The 17,536-nt window shown below is 36.5% G+C and overlaps 1 protein-coding gene across 3 annotated transcripts in view; it reads right to left on the bottom strand.

Annotated features, from left to right (window-relative positions):
- Ttc27 (tetratricopeptide repeat domain 27) overlaps nt 1–17,536 on the bottom strand; it is a 168,012-nt gene that overhangs the window by 86,043 nt on the left and 64,433 nt on the right. For all 3 annotated transcript variants that reach the window (XM_046441613.1, XM_058578456.1, XM_058578455.1), the window contains 2 exons: nt 4,480–4,575; nt 674–796 (listed from right to left, as the gene is read on the bottom strand). In XM_046441613.1, coding sequence (XP_046297569.1) covers nt 674–796; nt 4,480–4,575 — 219 coding nt within the window. The remainder of the gene's footprint in view (nt 1–673; nt 797–4,479; nt 4,576–17,536) is intronic.

Raw genomic sequence — 17,536 nt, 5'->3', positions numbered from 1 at the left:
AGAGTGATGGCAAAAGGTTGTCTATAGCTATAAGCAAGCCAATTTATGGGTTTTACTCTACTCAGTCATTTAAACACTTAATTCAGAATTAACACATGACCACTCACAATGCAGAGTCACTGGTCTTAAAATTCTGCTCATGTATAAGTGGAAAAACAACAGATTACTAACAGATGCAAATATTGCAACATTTCCCCCTCTTGACCCAATTTGACAGTGGAATTAAACATGCAGCACACACCTGACAACTCTTTGACTCAAAAGGGACTGCAACACCCTGTGGATCTTACACAAACCAAGTCAGCTAATGGCCTGCCTAGGTCACCTCCTTAAGCCCATAACCTCATCATCAGGAAACCTGGTGAAAATTAAAATAATTCCTAGTATTTCACTTTGAAGTTGTCCTATAGAAAAGAGTCAATGAAGGGTGAAGATCAAAATGCAGTGTCTTCAAAGCTTTCATTTAAATATCAAATTAATATCAGTCTTCTTTCTCTTTTGTAGACACATAAAATAATCTGCCCCAACAGCTATTTAAAAAAAATTTTTAAAGTTTTCTGGAAAAAAATGAAATAAGTGAATTTTGGTAAAAGCGAGTTTAAAAAACAGCAAGGAAGAAGATGTTCAAAGGGAGACAGGTCTCACCAGGACACAGGACTTTATCACTACATACCTTCCCATGCTGCCCAGCCCTCTCATAGCAAATGACCACGTCTTCCCACATTTCTAGCTTCTCAAAGATCTGAAGAGCCGAACTGGTACATCCCAAATCAAACAGCAAACTTGCCAGTTGGCGCTAGAAAAACCAGTTAGAATAATTAACACTTCTTGATAATTATTCTTAATGTAAAAAGTGAGATTCGTGTTTCACTTGCAGATATACCCAACCTGACTTTTTAAGGGCAACTTATTGTAATAAATGTACAATTTCTATAATTCAACTTCTAATTAAGAATCTGTAATGATCCAATACTTACCTTTACTTTAGCAAACTTCATTAGAGGGGATGAAAAATTGAAATACAATATAGAAACCTGTTCAAAATATTCAATATGTTGATTTTATTACAAGCTTTCAAAAGAACTTCAAAGAAAATTAATATTTCCTTCTTACCTAAAGATTCTATACATGACAATCTGATTTGTGACAGTAAAATCTGGTAAAAAAAATTTTTTTTTTTTTAAACTCTGAGCAGGTACTGCAGATGACATGAAATCCATATGCATCAGTCCACGTAAACTTTCTATATGAAGGCATCTCCAGCTCTTTCTCACTCAGGTTTTCTTAAGACTTATTTTAAGCAAATTCTAACCATCTTAGTACCTAATTTCCTAGTGCCTGGCAGATAAAAAGGAGCAAATTGTGATAAGGTCAAAGAAGGTGACAAGTGTTCAACAGAAAAAGTATCATGGTTTATAAATGGTCCATCCTACGGAAATGGAAAAAAATTTAGAAAAGTGGAAGAAAAAAAAGGAGAAAAGGTACACTTGCACACTAGTGAGAGCTATATTGTTTTCTCTTTTAAATACACCTTTTTTATACTGAAAATTGGTGTTGGCACTGTGGTGCACACCTGTAATCCCAGCAAGTAGGGAGGCCGAGGCAGGAGAATCATGAGTCGGAGATGAGTCTCAGAAATTTTGCAAGACCCTGTATCAAACTATTAAAAAAAATGTAAAGGGGATGGGGCTGTAGCTCAGTGGCAGAGCGCTTGCCTAGCATGCATGAGGCACTAGGTTTGATCCCTCAGCACCACAAAAAATAAACAAATAAAATAAAGGCATTCTGTCCTTCTACAACTACAAAAAAAAAAATTTTTTTTTAAATGTAAAAAGGGGTATAAAAGAAATTGGACACACATTTAAGAGTCAAGAAGCTGGGGCTGGGGTTGTAGCGCAATGGTAGAACGCTTGCCTAGCACATATGAGGCACTGGGTTCAATCCTCAGCACCACACAAAACTAAATAAATAAAATAAATAAAGGTATTATGTCCATCTACAACTCAAAACAAAATTTTTTTTAAAGAGTCAAGAAGCTAATGGATATGGAAGATCTAGGATTAAAAAAACGAAAAAGCAAAATGAAATACATGAGAGAACTATAAGCTAATATATTCTCAAATAAGGGGGTGATCCCATATTTTTTTATTCCATGAAATATAGGAGAGTTTGGCTATTTGGGAGCATTTCATGAAATCTTTTCAAAAACTATACATAGCATATGGGAGGTAGAATAAATCTTGGTGTTCATACAGTAAGTACATCAATTTTTTTATTTAATAAATGAAGGAAGTTAGTGACATCCAAGATAATACAGCCAGTTAGTGGCAGAAGAAAGTCTAATACTCTTTTTATAATAATTGTGCTATTATCTCCTAATCTCTAAAATAAAGATATGATTATTCCCTTCATGTAAGAAAAAAAGCGATTTAACTTCTTAATGAAAAAAATCTTTATCTAACTGCCTAAGGATTCTAAAATCAACAGCTTCTAAAATCTACATGCAGGCAAGATAAACATTCAATCTACTAGAACAGTATTTAAGTTTCCTAATGCTTCTGTTCAGAAACAGATACAAAGGCTATACCCTCAACAGACATATTTAGTCATCCTAATGCAAGGTTGGAAGTATTTATCTCCCATGACAACATAGCATAGAGCATTTATAAATTTCCCAGATCAGAGTCAAAAACATTCCAAAAAATTCTAGCTGTCAACACCTTCTTGATGAAGAAGGTACTGCCTTTGAAAAATATGGAAAAACTTTTTATTGACCTGTATTTTACTGAGACTCCTTCAATACATAAAGTGAATTCCAAAGTGTAAAACACATCTACTTTAAGACTATAACCTACTCTAAGAAATCTTACAATGGGGATTCTGAGTCATTGAACAGTAGGTGGCATTTACAATTCTAAATACTACTTATGTACATAATGCACAAGAGAGAGCACAGGCCACTGAATAAAATGCCAACAGTTGCCAAATCATTTAGAAGCCTCTGACTGGCATCATTTGACTCTATTTAACCTCTTTGTGCTATAGCTTCCCCATCTGTAAAATAGGGATATTTTTATAAAATCATTGTAATAAAATAAGTTTAATACATAAAAACTGCAAAAAAAAAAACAAACATGCATACACCACACTAAGTGTGCAGCAAAAGTTGGCTGTTATTAGCAAACACAATCCAAGGAAGAGATATAAAAAGGAGGCAAATGAGACTCAACATCAGGACACCAGGGATCAAGTTCATATATTGATCAATGCTGGAAAGTTAATTGCACTGGGCCTCAATATTCTCCATAAATTAAGAAACTGAATTAGGTACATAATCTTGAGTGATAAAATTTTATAAACCTTCAGTGACAAAATTTTACAAATCTTCAGTGATAAAAGTTTATAAAATAGGGGAGACGCATCTATAGTATAAGAAGACCACAGTATAGGGGCCCAGAATCTCCACCTCAACATGGGCTCCTGAGAGCCACACAAGGTAATCATATACTCTTAGAAAGAGAGCAGCTAGCCAGGTGCAGTGGCGCATGCCTGTAATCCCAGCGGCTCGGGAGACTGAGAAAGGAAGCAACTCAGTGAAACCCTGTGTCTAATTAAAGCACAAAATAGGGCTGGGGATGTGGCTCAGTGGCGGAGTGGCCCTGAGTTAAATTCCCGGTACCCCTCTCCCGCAAAAAAGAGAAGAGAGAACAGCTAGACATCTCTCTCAGGATACAGTGGCACAAGCCTGTAATCCTAGTGGCTCGGGAGCCTGAGGTAGAAGGATCACAAGTTCAAAGCCAGTCTCAGCAACTCAGTGAGGCCCTAAGCAACTTAGCAAGATCCTGTCTCAAAAAAAAATAGTAAAATAAAAAATGGATTGGGGATGTGGTTCAGTGACTGAACATCCCTGAGTTCAATCCCTGGTACCAAATAAATAAATGAATAAATAAAGTACCAAATATAAATGCTTTCATTTTGATTTTCACATTTGTTTAAGATTCATTCTTCAGGAGTTTTTATGTATGTATGTATGTATTTGGTACCAGAGACTGAACCCAAAATGCTATACAACTGAGCTATAGCCTTAGCCCTTTACCCTTTTTTTTTTAAGACAAGGTCTTGCTAAACTGCTGAGTCTGGCCTTGAACTTGTGATCCTCCTGCCTCAGCATCCAAAGTCGCTAGGATTACTACTGTGCACAGCTTAAAGGAGTTTTTAAATACAAAAAGTTACTTTGAAAATGAAAACATTCATGGTTCTTCTATATTTAACTTCTAGCATCTACTAATACAGTTTTAAATTATTTTAAAAATATTTTAAAAGTCCAATATCACTTTAATCAAAACAACTTGAAGTAGTTAGCAATCTCCAGCTACTTTTTTATTATTTTCACTCAAATGTTTGAATATTCGAACATAAGTTGAAATTATCCTTTTCTAATACAAAGAATTTTCCATTTCCAAGGACAAACAAAAGTACCTGAATGGCCCAGTATGGTGGTACTTGACAGCAATAGAAAACCTTTAATCGTTCCAATACAGATGTAGCTTTATCTTCAAATTGGTCTGCAAGAGCCTAAAGAACACAGATAATAAGTACAATCTATTATTGTTCAGTCCTTTACTTTTTTTTTTTTTAAGAAAAACTGTTCTTTAGCATACCTGTTTCACAACATAATGACAAAGTGATATTTGACAATATCACTCTCCGATATCAATCAGGGAGACTTTATATAAAAAACTGCATTTAAAATTATTTTCTCAGGAATGAACTGAAAGGAGAAAGTATGTCTGTTTGATCCTAAAGAGTGAGTTCTTCACTCCTCAGCAGCAGCTATCAGGTTGAACATTCATTCTTGCAAGATCATCTACAAGGGGCAGCGAGCAGCTGCAAACTATACACATTGAAGAAATCAAAAAAAAAAAAAAAAAGAAATCCTGCACTGTACTGAAATTCCTACCCTGGTACTAAATAACTAAACTCCTGGAGGCTATAGCAAGAAGCAGACCAAGAAGACTAAGGTGGCTGACTCACAAAAGGAACCAGAGCCAACTGAAAAGTCGGAAACTGGCACTATGCAGTGGTCAAGTGATCTGTCATCAAAAGACCTCCAGACTCAATATCTAAATGGATACAGACACCATGGAGTACCTAGACAAACATGTAGGCAGCAGTTTCATTATTGACCATCTTCCTCTCCATCTTCATTAGTTATTCCATTTGTATTGAGTATACAAAATTATCTGATGTTATATTTGGGCCTTCTCTCAACTCTGAATTATAATGACACTTTTTCCATAATGAACTACTCAAATTATCTTTTTCTACCAGTTTCGCAGGCTTATCTCTGAAGATTATATGATAGTAACATGTTAATGTTAACTTTCTGATTTTAATACACAGATTGGATTACAGTAGGAGAATGTCCATGCTGTATTTGAAAATGATAAAGCACCATGTGGCAACTTACTTTTCTATACATTATGATACAAAGACAGTTGTACTATACTTATACCTTCTCTGCACCCCTCTCCAGGGTGTGTCTTAACTAGTAGGCCTCTTTAGGGTTGGCAGGGATTTTTTTCCCTACTATTTTTTTTTTTATTTTAAAAAGATGAATTTAAAAAAAAAAAAACTATCTCACTCTTATATAGAATGTACTTCTTTCTACCATAAGCATGCCTACCACCTAAATAAGATTCTCCTACCCATAGAATATTATAGCCAGGGCAACAATGTACTCTTATATCCTCCACTGGACTCAAAAATATTCTTTTTCACTTGCTAATTTACTAAAAATACAAGGGCATTACTACATCTTCAGGTTTTTCAGATCAGGATAACTTTAAGTAACTTATTCTAAAACAATTCCATTATATTCCAGAGCAGTGGAGTCCTTTACAGAAGTGATAAATAGGAAAAGCAGCGCTGGTAGGTGAAGTTCCTAGATTCTGTTCTAGGTCTATCCCCAACAAGTGAGCCATTTAATCACAATGGCACACACCTCTGAAATGATTTTGCAAATGATCCTTGCACTGTCAACAATCTGAGTATGACTTTATCAAAACAGTGTTTTGTTTTGTTCTGTTCTGTTTCAAGCATTTGAGGAGATTTTTGGTTAACTGTCAGCCCCATTAGTTGAACAGAAGGATCATGCACTTATGTTAGGGGCAAACCAAGTGCTCAAAATAACCTGGAAGGCGATGGTAGAAGGTAAATGATACGAAAAATGGGCTTGAACAAAAGTGAGCTCAGTTACTATTGTATATATTGTTTTATTAACAAGAACATATACAATGTGCTTGCTGAGAGAGTAACATATTGCAAATTTTCACATATGCTCAGAAATTTTGGTAAACAGTCTCTAAAGTACTGTGTCCTTTCACCAATCCACTTTTTTTTCTTTCCAGTTTCTAAACTTCAGGAATTTCACATCTGAAAGTCATGGGCACTTGGTTATAAACAAAAACAGATATGAAGATGTAGTTTTTAAGAAAAGATGGTAATGTAAAAACTGGAGACAGAGAGGAAGAGCACATACACACGCAAGCATATCCAGACATAGGATATGCTTAAACCAATCATTAAGAATGGTTTGAAAGCCAAGTATGGTGGCACACGACTATAATCCAAGAAGCTCAGGAAAGCTGAGGCAGGAGAATTGTGAGTTCAAAGCCAGCCTCAGCAACAGTGAGGCCCTAAGCAATTCGGTGAGACCCTGTCTCTAGGTAAAATACAAAAAAGGGCTGGGGAGAAAAATAAGGAAGAGAGAGCAAGAAGCGCTCTGGGACACAGACCAGAGGTATGGGGGAGCCAATCACAGAAAAGTCTGCCACAGCTATTGGATACATCAGAGACTTCATGGTGCAAGGACTACTGTGACATAAGACTGTTTTGAAGTTTTAAGGATTCCTTTTTTATTTTTGTGGGAGGGGCATAGGAGATTGAACACATGGACACTTTATCACTGATCTACATTTTTACCACCTTTTATTTTTTATTTTGAGACAGGCTCTTACTAAGTTGCTCAGGGCCTCCCTAAATTGCTGAGGTTGCCCTCAAACTTGGGATCCTCCTGAGTATACGAGATTATAAGCATGTGCCACTGTGCCCAGCAAGACTTTCTTTTAATGTGTTTCTCACAAACTCCACCTAAAAGCATTTATACTTTGAGTGTACTCTGAGTAAACATTTATATAGATGGAGCTTCTAGTCCCATGCAAAATCAACTCCCAAATCCTCAGAAGCCACAGTATTACAGGTCAGGGAGTATTTCTATGGCATGAATGATAAAATAAAACCCAGAAAATAATAATACATACCTTATTTTTGATGCTGTTTCAGTACAGAAAGAATGTCCCAGAAATACTAAAGGTAAAGACTACATTGTAATACCAGCACATAGAGAATGATTTACTACACAAGGACAATTCTCAACAAAGTCTAGTATGATTTAGACTTTACTTATGTTCTCATATCTAAAAGCATGGCACATGTATCTTCAAAAAGAGTAGAGCTGGGCCCTTTCACTGAGAGCCATTCATTCTCACATGTGGTTTAAAAGTGTTCTATCGGCCTTCTGAAGCACCAAGTAGAAACTGGCTGATGATCTAAAAGGTATGACTGATCATATACTACATCACCTTATCCTTGCTTTGTTGTCCAATCTTTGTACACATATGTGAGTGTAGGAAAATGGGATTTATTATAAAAATATGTACCTAATCAAATATCTAACAGTTGGGCTCAACAGTTTTCTCTGACAGAACCTGCAATCATTCAGCTTTGATTTATAAATAGTGCAGTGAAGTTAACTGCCACCTCAAACTCCAAAGCCTAAGAAAATTTCCAATGGGAACAAAGAGAATCAGAGTTAAAATCCATCAGGCCCAGTGGCACAGGCCTGTAATGCCAACAACTGAGAAGGCTAAAGCAGAAGGACAGCAAGGTGAAGGCCAGCCTGGGTAACTTAGCAAGACCTGAACTTGAAATAAAAAGAAAAGAAGAAGTCAACTGACATTCCTAATATCAACAACATGATTAAATCTATCATTAATCCACTTGTACATCACAAGAAGGAAATGGCAGCACTGAGATATAAAAGAGGACTTATTCAAAGCCATAAAGTGATAGAACAGGTGAGCTTGTTTGATGCTAAAGACAAGATTTAACAGTTTCTTGTTAAAACCTTGTAATTACATAGACAATGATTAGATCTGTGAAAACAAAAAACAGCTTCATGTTAGAAAAATATTGAGAACTCTATTTGACCATCTTTTCTCCACCTAAATCCCCACAATACTGGAATCAGGATGTGTCCTGTCAAGAACGTGCTTGGATATTGTTTCTGTCCTAGTAGGAACTGGGTGTGCTACTGGCAGCTGGGAGAACCAAATCAGCTTTCTTCAAGATTCCAGAACCAAAAGTGGAACAAAGAGGCAGCACTCAAGGAAGCGCAGATGGTCTCACAGAACATCCCCTTCCCTCAAGCACATCTGGGGTCAGCAGTTCTTAAACTTTTTTTTTTTATTTCAGGACTGTTTAAATTCTTAAAAATTACGGAGAGACTCAAAAGAAATTTTGTTTCTCTGTATTATATAACCTATCATTATTTATCATATAAAAAATTAAAACAAAAATATTTATTTTAATACCAAATAATAATTCAGTTACATTAACATAAACATTTTTTAAATGATATTTCCCAAAACAAATAAAAAAGTCTTGAATAAAGAGTGACACTTAAAATTTTGCAAATCACTTTACTGCTGCCTTTAATAGATGACAGCTGCAGTGTCAGACCTGTTTCTGTAGCCACGCTCTTGCTTTGGTTGAAGTTTACAAAGAAAATCTGGCTTTGCCCAGATATAAAGTTGGAAAACAGAGGAATATATTACTAGGTTTTATGGTTAATTGTGGACATTCTTTCAATACTACCACAAAATTCAATAAGTAGTGGTCTCTTTTGTTTAATATTTTTTGGTTATAGTTGGACACAATACCTTTATTTTATTTATTTTTATGTGGTGCTGAGGAGCGAACCCGGTGCCTTGCATGTGCCAGGCAAGTGCTCTACCGCTGAACCACAACCCCAGCCTCTGTGGTGGTTTCGGAATCTGAAATCCTATCAATGAACTTTTTTCCGTTATATTAAACAATCTGCTATATTAAAATCCATCAGTCAAAAACTGAAACAAAAGCACTCACTGCTCCATCTTGTACTTCAAATGGATCTTTTTACCCATGCTTGATTTTGTAACATGATGCACTGGTCATCTGGAAGATGAGGTAAATCTCCAAACCACATTTCATGTAATATTAAAAAGCTACATGCAGTGATGTCACCATTAATCTCATTAGAAAAATAAAATCCCAATACTTAAAAATTAGGTAGACCTGCTCTGAATCCTAGTTTAGCTATAAAACCTTAGTTAAGTCACTTAAATTTTCCATGCTTTTACAAACATAGATAATGCCTATTTAGTAAGATTATTTAGCATGGCATATGATTGTTCAGTAAATAAAATTAATGAGGGCTGGGGATGTGGCTCAAGCGGTAGCGCGCTCGCCTGGCATGCGTGCGGCCCGGGTTCGATCCTCAGCACCACATACAAACAAAGATGTTGTGCCTGCCGCAAACTAAAAAATAAATAAATAAATATTTAAAAAAATAAATAAATAAAATAAAATAAAATTAATGATATGTAGTTCATTAAATAGGAGTAACTATAGCCAGCTCAGCACAAACAATGGTGACTATATTCCAACAAATGAAAGCTCAGTTACAATCACATAAATGAATCTTACTTTCAAATGCACAAGCACATGGTTATTAATGCAGGAGAAATACATACTATACATGAAGCACTGTAATTATCTCACTATTCTTCAGCTTTTCCAGTTATAATCATTACTTTTAACCACTTACAAGGGGTTGGTCAGTTTTACTTTTCTTGCACCTCAACTTCCCCTCCAGTGAAGTAAGGATAATAGCAGTCAACATTTACTAAGGATTTACTATGCACCTGGTATTATTCCAAGAATTTCACAAGTATTAACACACTTAATCCCTCAGCATAGGTTTGTTAACACGACTGCTATCCCCACTCTACAGATAAGCAAAGCACTGGAAGTTAGAGAGCTTCACCTCTTTTGGAACATGAAGTCTATGGATAACAAACTCTAGTGCTATTCTGACAACAATCTTTCTGATACTGAAGCAATCAGAGAAAAACAGATAGAATGAAGGTAAAGAAAAACAGACTGGGAAAGATCTAATTTGTTTGAGCCCCTAAATCCAGCTATCTTGGAGACTGGAATACCCTAGGCCTTGCAGTTATAATGCTTAATCCATTTCCTTCCTTATAGCCACTTTTTATTGGGTTTCTCTCCTTTACAACTATTGAGATTCTTCTTCCTTTTACTAATGCACAAATATCAATGGTCTTGAAAAGCTTTAAATTTTAATCTGCCCATCATAAGCACCTTATATATTTAAGAGAAGGATATTTAAAATAGGTATGATATGATAATCAAATTAAATTTCTTAAATTTTGAAGCCACTCACTCATTAAGCAAGCCATTTGAATTACTAAATTACTGAACTGAAATTACTAAATTACTAAAGCCAACTTGAATTACTAAAACATGTGCTCTGCTCTGCCTCCCTGTCCTCCTTCAGTGGCTCCTTGGCAACAGTATCTTCTCTACCCAAAAAGAGTTACATATCAAGGTCATTACCAAGTCAGAAAAGTATTAAACACAAGCAGATATACTTGTGTGAAGAAGAAACATGGAAATATAATAGAGGCCATGAATATTCTGAGGTACTTACTTTTTATAAGAGTTAGTCTTGAAGGCAGAACTAATGATCATTTTGAAATATAGAGGGAAAACTTTGTTATCAGGTACATTGAGAAATACAGAGTGAACATAAATTCAGTTAATTAAAGAGTTAATCTATGAACTGCAGTCTCTTATTAATTCATTTCTGGAGTTTATAGGGTAGTGTTTAAACATTAGTTCGTCATTTTTAAAAAATGAACTCAGAAAAAATGGACATGCCTTTATCTCCTTTTCTTTCACTTGAAAACATATATATTTTATACATTATTTATTTATTTATTTACTTATTTACTTATTTTTGAGTGTGTGTGTGTGTATCTCCAAATGAAATGAACTCCAACAATCTCAGTGTGAGCTCAGTGACTATGTAGTTCCCATTAGCTTGGTACTGGGACCCATTACAAGTCCTGAAAATTTAGACTTGTAATAATCTCAGAAAGGCTGGTACTTAAAGCTCTCAGATTACTGAAGTGCCAAATAAAAACAGTCCTTAATTTAGTTACCTCTTATTTAATCCTATCAAAAAGCAAAAAATTCAATATTCATTTTTTTCAAATCCAACATTTAGTAAACATCCAATGTGTATCCACTCTGAGAATACTAAATACGTAAAATATAAAACCTGATGCTTCAAGAAATTCATTTTCTAGGATCTAAGAAGGAAAGGTTCCCAAATAAAATGTAATATAATTAGTAAAGGCTGAAATACAACTATGAAAACAAGAGAGTCCAGAAATAAACTACACTTATATGGTGTCAGCTGATTTTTCAAGGAAGGTGCCAACCTGAATGGAAAGAGACCAGTGAGTACAAGATGGTAAGCAGAATTACAATAGTCTCTACCTGAGAAATGATGACAAACCTAAAGCAACATAATTCACACACTAGCTAACAGAAAACTGAACTTCATGAAGCAAAACAGGTAAGGAACATGGGTGGGCTAATGGGAAATTTACCCTCAGGATCAGAATCTGGCTGTGGTACAGGAGATGGCAGGAGGGCATAAACTATTCTTTGACCCTATGAGAATGCCAAGGGAACTCTCTGACACTATTGATCCATGGAAAGGAATCCTCCATAGCTGGACATCTTCCTGGTAAATTCTGGGGAACTGGGGTGCCCAGACCTGCACCTGAGAGGATGCTGTGTTGTCTCCAGCTTAGTATAACTAAATATTATAACTTGGAGTTACATCTACTAGCTTCTTTCTTACAGTTTTATCTGCTCCTTTTGAGAGAACCACGGTTACAGAATTATTCTCAAGTTGAAATGATTCTCATAAGCGAGCCTCTGCCCCCAACTACCGTGCTCCTACCAATGTTTCTTCTTTTGGTATTGGGGATTGAACCCAGGATATACTGAGGTATATCCTCATTCTTTTTATTTATTTTTTTTTATTTTGAGACAGACTTTTTTTTTTTTTTACATTTATCAGTTTATTATAAAGGGGATTTTAAAGGATACAAATAAGCAGCCAGGCAAAGACACATAGGACCAGGTCCGTAAGGATCCCAAGGACAGAAGCTTTCGGCCTGGGGGCACCATACTCCCTGCAAGAAGGTCAGCTTTCAATTGCCTTCTGGCTAGCCTCCAGATGTTCATAAGTCCAAAAGCACTCGGAACCATGTCCTTTGGAATTTCTGTAACTACTATGGACAACCAGGTCAAAATGTGATTGAATGTAAAAGGGTTTGATCTAATACAAGGAGAATGAGCAGGGAAACCCAGCAAGGTTTATGGGTTCCGTTTCTCCGTATAGCATTCCACGCCTGTCTGTATGGGGAAGACTCTTTCTGGAAATTGGGTCTTGTTGAGATAGACTCTTGCTAAGTTGCGAAGTATTATGGTTTAGATATGAGGTGTCCCCCAAAAGTTCATGTGTGAGACAATGCTAGAATTTTCAGGGGTAAAATGATTAAATTATGAGATGTATAAGCTAAGTGAATTAATCCACCGATATGGATTAACTGGGTGATAACTGTAGGCAGGTAGGGTGTGGCTGGAAGAAGTAGGCCACTGGCAGTGTTACTTTTGAGTTCATATTTTGTCCCTAGTGAGCAGAGCTCACTCTCTGCTTCCTGTTGCCATGTCCTGAGCTGCTTTCCTCCTTCACACCCCTGTGATGTTCTGCCTCACCTCAGACCCAGAGCCATGGAATAGGCAAAACATGGGCTGCATCTCTAAAACCATGAGCCAAAACAAATATTTTCTCCTCTAAATTGTTCTTATTAGGTCTTTAGTCACAGCAGCAAAAAAAGCCAAGTAAAACACTGAGGGTCTTATAAATTGCTACAGCTACCCTTGAACTTGAGATCCTCCTGCCTCAGCCTACCGAGTGGCTGGGATTATAGGCATGTGCCACCGCACCCAACTTTAAGTGTTCCTCTTTATGACTCCATGAAGAGGGGCAGTTCTGATGGGCTGCTTTGACCTGAGGCCTGGCTCTGCTCTAGGGGCATAAAAGATGATCCAATGCTAATAGATTTGATGTAGTAATGCTAATGTAACTTTCCATGTAATCAACCTCATTACCCACTACCTGGGCTGCAGGATTTTCTCTGACACTATTATCCTATTCTTTAAACACTTTAAACTTTTTCTTGATGAATAAGTACCTCTCCTAACCACTGTACACCTGTTATATCTTTCACAATCTGAATTTAATGATCAAAGGATATGTCACATGTTATTTAGTTCACTGCTCTAAGAACAGCTTGTCTGTTAGGTTGTCACTCTGGTGAGGATGACCCAGTATTCCAGACTAAGACTTATTTAACTCAGTCTCACTGGCCCTGAGAGGAGGTCCTCCTCACCAGGGTCTCTATCCCTTATTCCTTGCACTTTATCTAGGTCTTGCTATCAGCAACTCTGGACCCTACTCTGCCTCCTAGGCTCACACACTGCCTGCTTGCACCACTAGGAGACACACCTCACATCTCAGAAGGAAAGAAAGAAAGGAATGAAGCATCAGGAGATATGGGGCTTATTTAAAAAGAAAAGCATCTCTGGTATTACAGGCAATGGCTCAGTTATTTTCTCAGTTCAAGGCCTGAGGGGAAGGTGTAGGGAAAAAAATCCCTGCCAATCCTAAAGAGGCCTACTAGTTAAGACACACCCTGGAGAAGGGTGCAGAGACTGCACTCAGTTCTCCCATTCAAAGGAAAAACTTCTCAGATGATAAGATTCTCTTACTTCAAAAGGAACTCATATTAGCTGTCGATACAATCTACTTGATGACCATTAGGCATTTATGAAAAGCAATATCCATGTAAAGGAGGGGCCAAGATGAACATACAAAACAATTCACCCCTGTGGAGAAAGAATTTATAGAAAGAAAAATGTTTTAAATTCTAATAAATAATATGCAGAGAAATTACATAGAATATTGCATTTATAATATAAAAGAAAACTATTATGAAAAAAATCAGAAAAATATAAACTTTCTGGAAATTAAAAATAACTGTCAAAAAGCCAGGTACAACGGCACATGCCTGTATTCCCAGGTGAAGCTGGGAGGTTGAGACAGGAGGATCACAAGTTCAATGCTAGCCTGGGCAACACAGGAAATCCCTCTTCAAAAAAATTTATTATAATAATAATTGACTGGGCGTGGGGGCACATGCCTACTATCCCAGTGACTCAGAAGGCTGAGGCAGGAAGATAGCAAGCTCAAGGCCAACCTCAGAAACTAATGAGGGCCCTAAGCAACTTAATGAGACCCTGTCTCAAAATAAAAAGGACTGGGGATATGGCTCAGTGGTAAACCACCTCTGGGTTCAATTCCCAGTAACCACACTCCACCCCACCCCCTAAAAAAAAGTCAAAATAAAAAATTACATGGATGGGCTAAATATTGGGGAATTGGGCTAATGGTCAAAACTAGTGATAGAAAAGAAAAGATGAAAGAAATCTCCTATAACATCAAGCAAGAAGACAAAGGGATACAAAATTGGGGAAAAGAAGAGTCAAAGAAGACAGGTAGACCAGGAGGTTTCACATAGGTCTACTATAATTCCAACTGCATAATTAAATTGGAGAAGTAGTTTTTAAGAAAACGAAGGCAGAATCATAATTAAAGAAATAACAGGAGAAACCACCTCTGAACTTTAGATATAATTGCTCACACTGAAAGAACCCAATATGTACTCCAACAAGTAAAAACAATAAATAGGAAAACTACCATTTATTAAGCACTTGCCATCTGAGAGACACTGCTCTAAATATTAACTCATTAATCCTCGTGAAAATTCTGTTTATCCCATTATATACAAGAGGAAACTGGGCACAAGTTAAGTAGCCTGTCCAAAGAACAGGCAGGTGTGACACGGCAGGGCTGGGATCTGAATTCAGGCAGTATGACTCCAGAGCTCACACTCAAATTTAGACACATCCAGAATTCCAAAAAGAGAGAGTTCTAAAAATTCTCAAGATGAGAAAAAAAGAACAACCTAAAATGGAACAAGAATCAGACTGTCATACTTATCAGCAAACTGGGATGCTGGAAGATATTTAAGTATTGACCTCATCTAAAATCCTGAAGAAAGAAGATTTTGAAATTAGAATTCCCTGCCCAATCTATTAAACTATGATAGAAAAATACTTATTGCAGAGACTCAAATTTTACTGAATAAAAAATCCCCAGGAACTTGATTGAGGTTGAGCAGGGTGCAGGGGCACACTTGAAATCCCAGAGGCTCAGGAGGTTGAGGCAGGAGAATCATGAATTCAAAGCCAGCCTCAGCAATGGCGAGGCGCTAAGCAACTCAGTAAGACCCTGTCTCTAAATAAAATACAAAATAGGGCTGGGGATGTGGCTCAGTGATCGAGTGCCCCTGGGTTCAATCCCTGGCACCAAAAAAAAAAAGCTAAAATAGAGACAGAGCACTTGTTACATTTCCTTTTCTGTGGGTCCAATCACATCATTCAGTTCTGTAATTCAGTCATAATACTGCTAAGGAGGGTTAAAGTTTTAAAAGTCAACATATAGACCAAACACAGATGACAAAAATTACACAACAAAAAGAAGAGTAGTAATCCCTGACACCTGAAAAAATAAATGAACATGGAAGAGAGGTTGAGAGGTGCACTGATGGCTTCATCATTCACAGTGGGGGGCAGCAGATTCTATCTGAAGTTGATAAATCAAGAAATGGAAAAAATATCTAAAGACATCCAATGGAAGTATAAACATTTAAAGTTACAATGGAAACCACTAGGGTAATAACAAAAAAAGAGAAACTGCTAAAAATGAACTAGAAATTAGAAAAGAATTTATATCTTTCATTTAAAATCCTTCTGAGTGAAGTAAATCTTTTTATTATATGTGCAGTACTAAAAGTTTTAATATGCAGCTTGAAAATAAAAATATATTAATAAAGGGTTCCTTCAAAAATAGGGGATTGGTTAAATGAATTATAGCACCTCTATTTAACAGAGGACATACAGCTACTGGAAGGAATGAGCTATGTCCACAGGTATTAGCATGCAGAGTTGACCAAGCTGTTACCTTGAGGAAAAAAGATATAAAGCAATATAGATTATATGACCCCACTTATGTTAAAGCATATTTATGTTTGTTATGCATAGAAAGAGGTCTAAAAGATAACAAATTGTTAAGACTGGAAGGTAAGCAAGGAAAAATACTTCAGTTTTTAATTTTTTTTAATAATGAATAAGTACTATTTCTATAATTGAAAATAATTAAGAATGGTGACGTGATTTAAAAAAACAAAGCACACTTTGCCTCCACTATGCATGGGCTTTGGTCCAGATGTTTCAAGTAATGCCTGCAGAGTGTGGTAATTCCATCCATACTTTTTAAAAAAAAAACCTTCAAGAACCTCTTTCTCAAATTATTCAAACATAAGTCCAAGGGTCAGTGTACAAATCCCAACAGTCTATCACTGTAACCAATTTTCCCCCAATCAAGGGTTCTGTAATGATGTGCCCTTAATCATTACTAGAAATTAAACAGCCAAGCCAAAAAAGGGCTACCATCTTTTAAGAGAAACATTTTGGCCCACACAGCAGCAATAATCTCCAAAACATTACTATGGAGAATATCACAATTATGATGCTCCAGGTCCTCCCTTCACAATCAACCATGGTAAAAACCCCTATTCCTTCATGAATGCGTGCACTACAGTATCAAGAACACATGTGCATAAAAAGAAAGAAAAAAAAAACATTCAAGACAGTTAAATTGCACCATGAACAGTTTCTAGTGACAGAAAACTGCTATAATCTCAAATTCCCAATTCAATGCAATAACCTTCCAGAAATTCAAGCAGGAAAGAAAAACATTCCTGCTGGACAATCATCTTCAAAGGCATGATTATTTAGGCAGAAGCAGACCTTCACAATTTAAATTAGCAGGTTAAAGAGAGTACTAGCTAATTAAAGATCATTAGTCATGTTATTTTGTGCGTGTATGTGTGTGGTACTGGTGATTAAACCCAGGGGTGCTTTACCACTGACCTACATTCCAGTCTTTTTTATTTTGATATTGACAAAGGTCTGCTAAGTTGCCCAAGCTGACCTCAAACATGCAATCTTCCTGCCTCAGCCTCCTGAGTCACTGTGATTACAAGCATATGCCACTCCACTCAGCTAGTCAGATTATTTTAATGACGAACATAAAATAATTATAACATTAACCCTCAAAGAGTGAACTGTGTTTTTACCTAACACT

This window comes from Marmota monax, unplaced genomic scaffold (genome assembly GCF_021218885.2).
Source record: "Marmota monax isolate L192 unplaced genomic scaffold, Marmota_monax_Labrador192_F-V1.1 WCK01_AAM20220418_F8-fsc00010, whole genome shotgun sequence".
NCBI classification, from domain to species: Eukaryota; Metazoa; Chordata; class Mammalia; order Rodentia; family Sciuridae; genus Marmota; species Marmota monax.
This window is presented reverse-complemented; position numbering and strand designations above follow the sequence as displayed.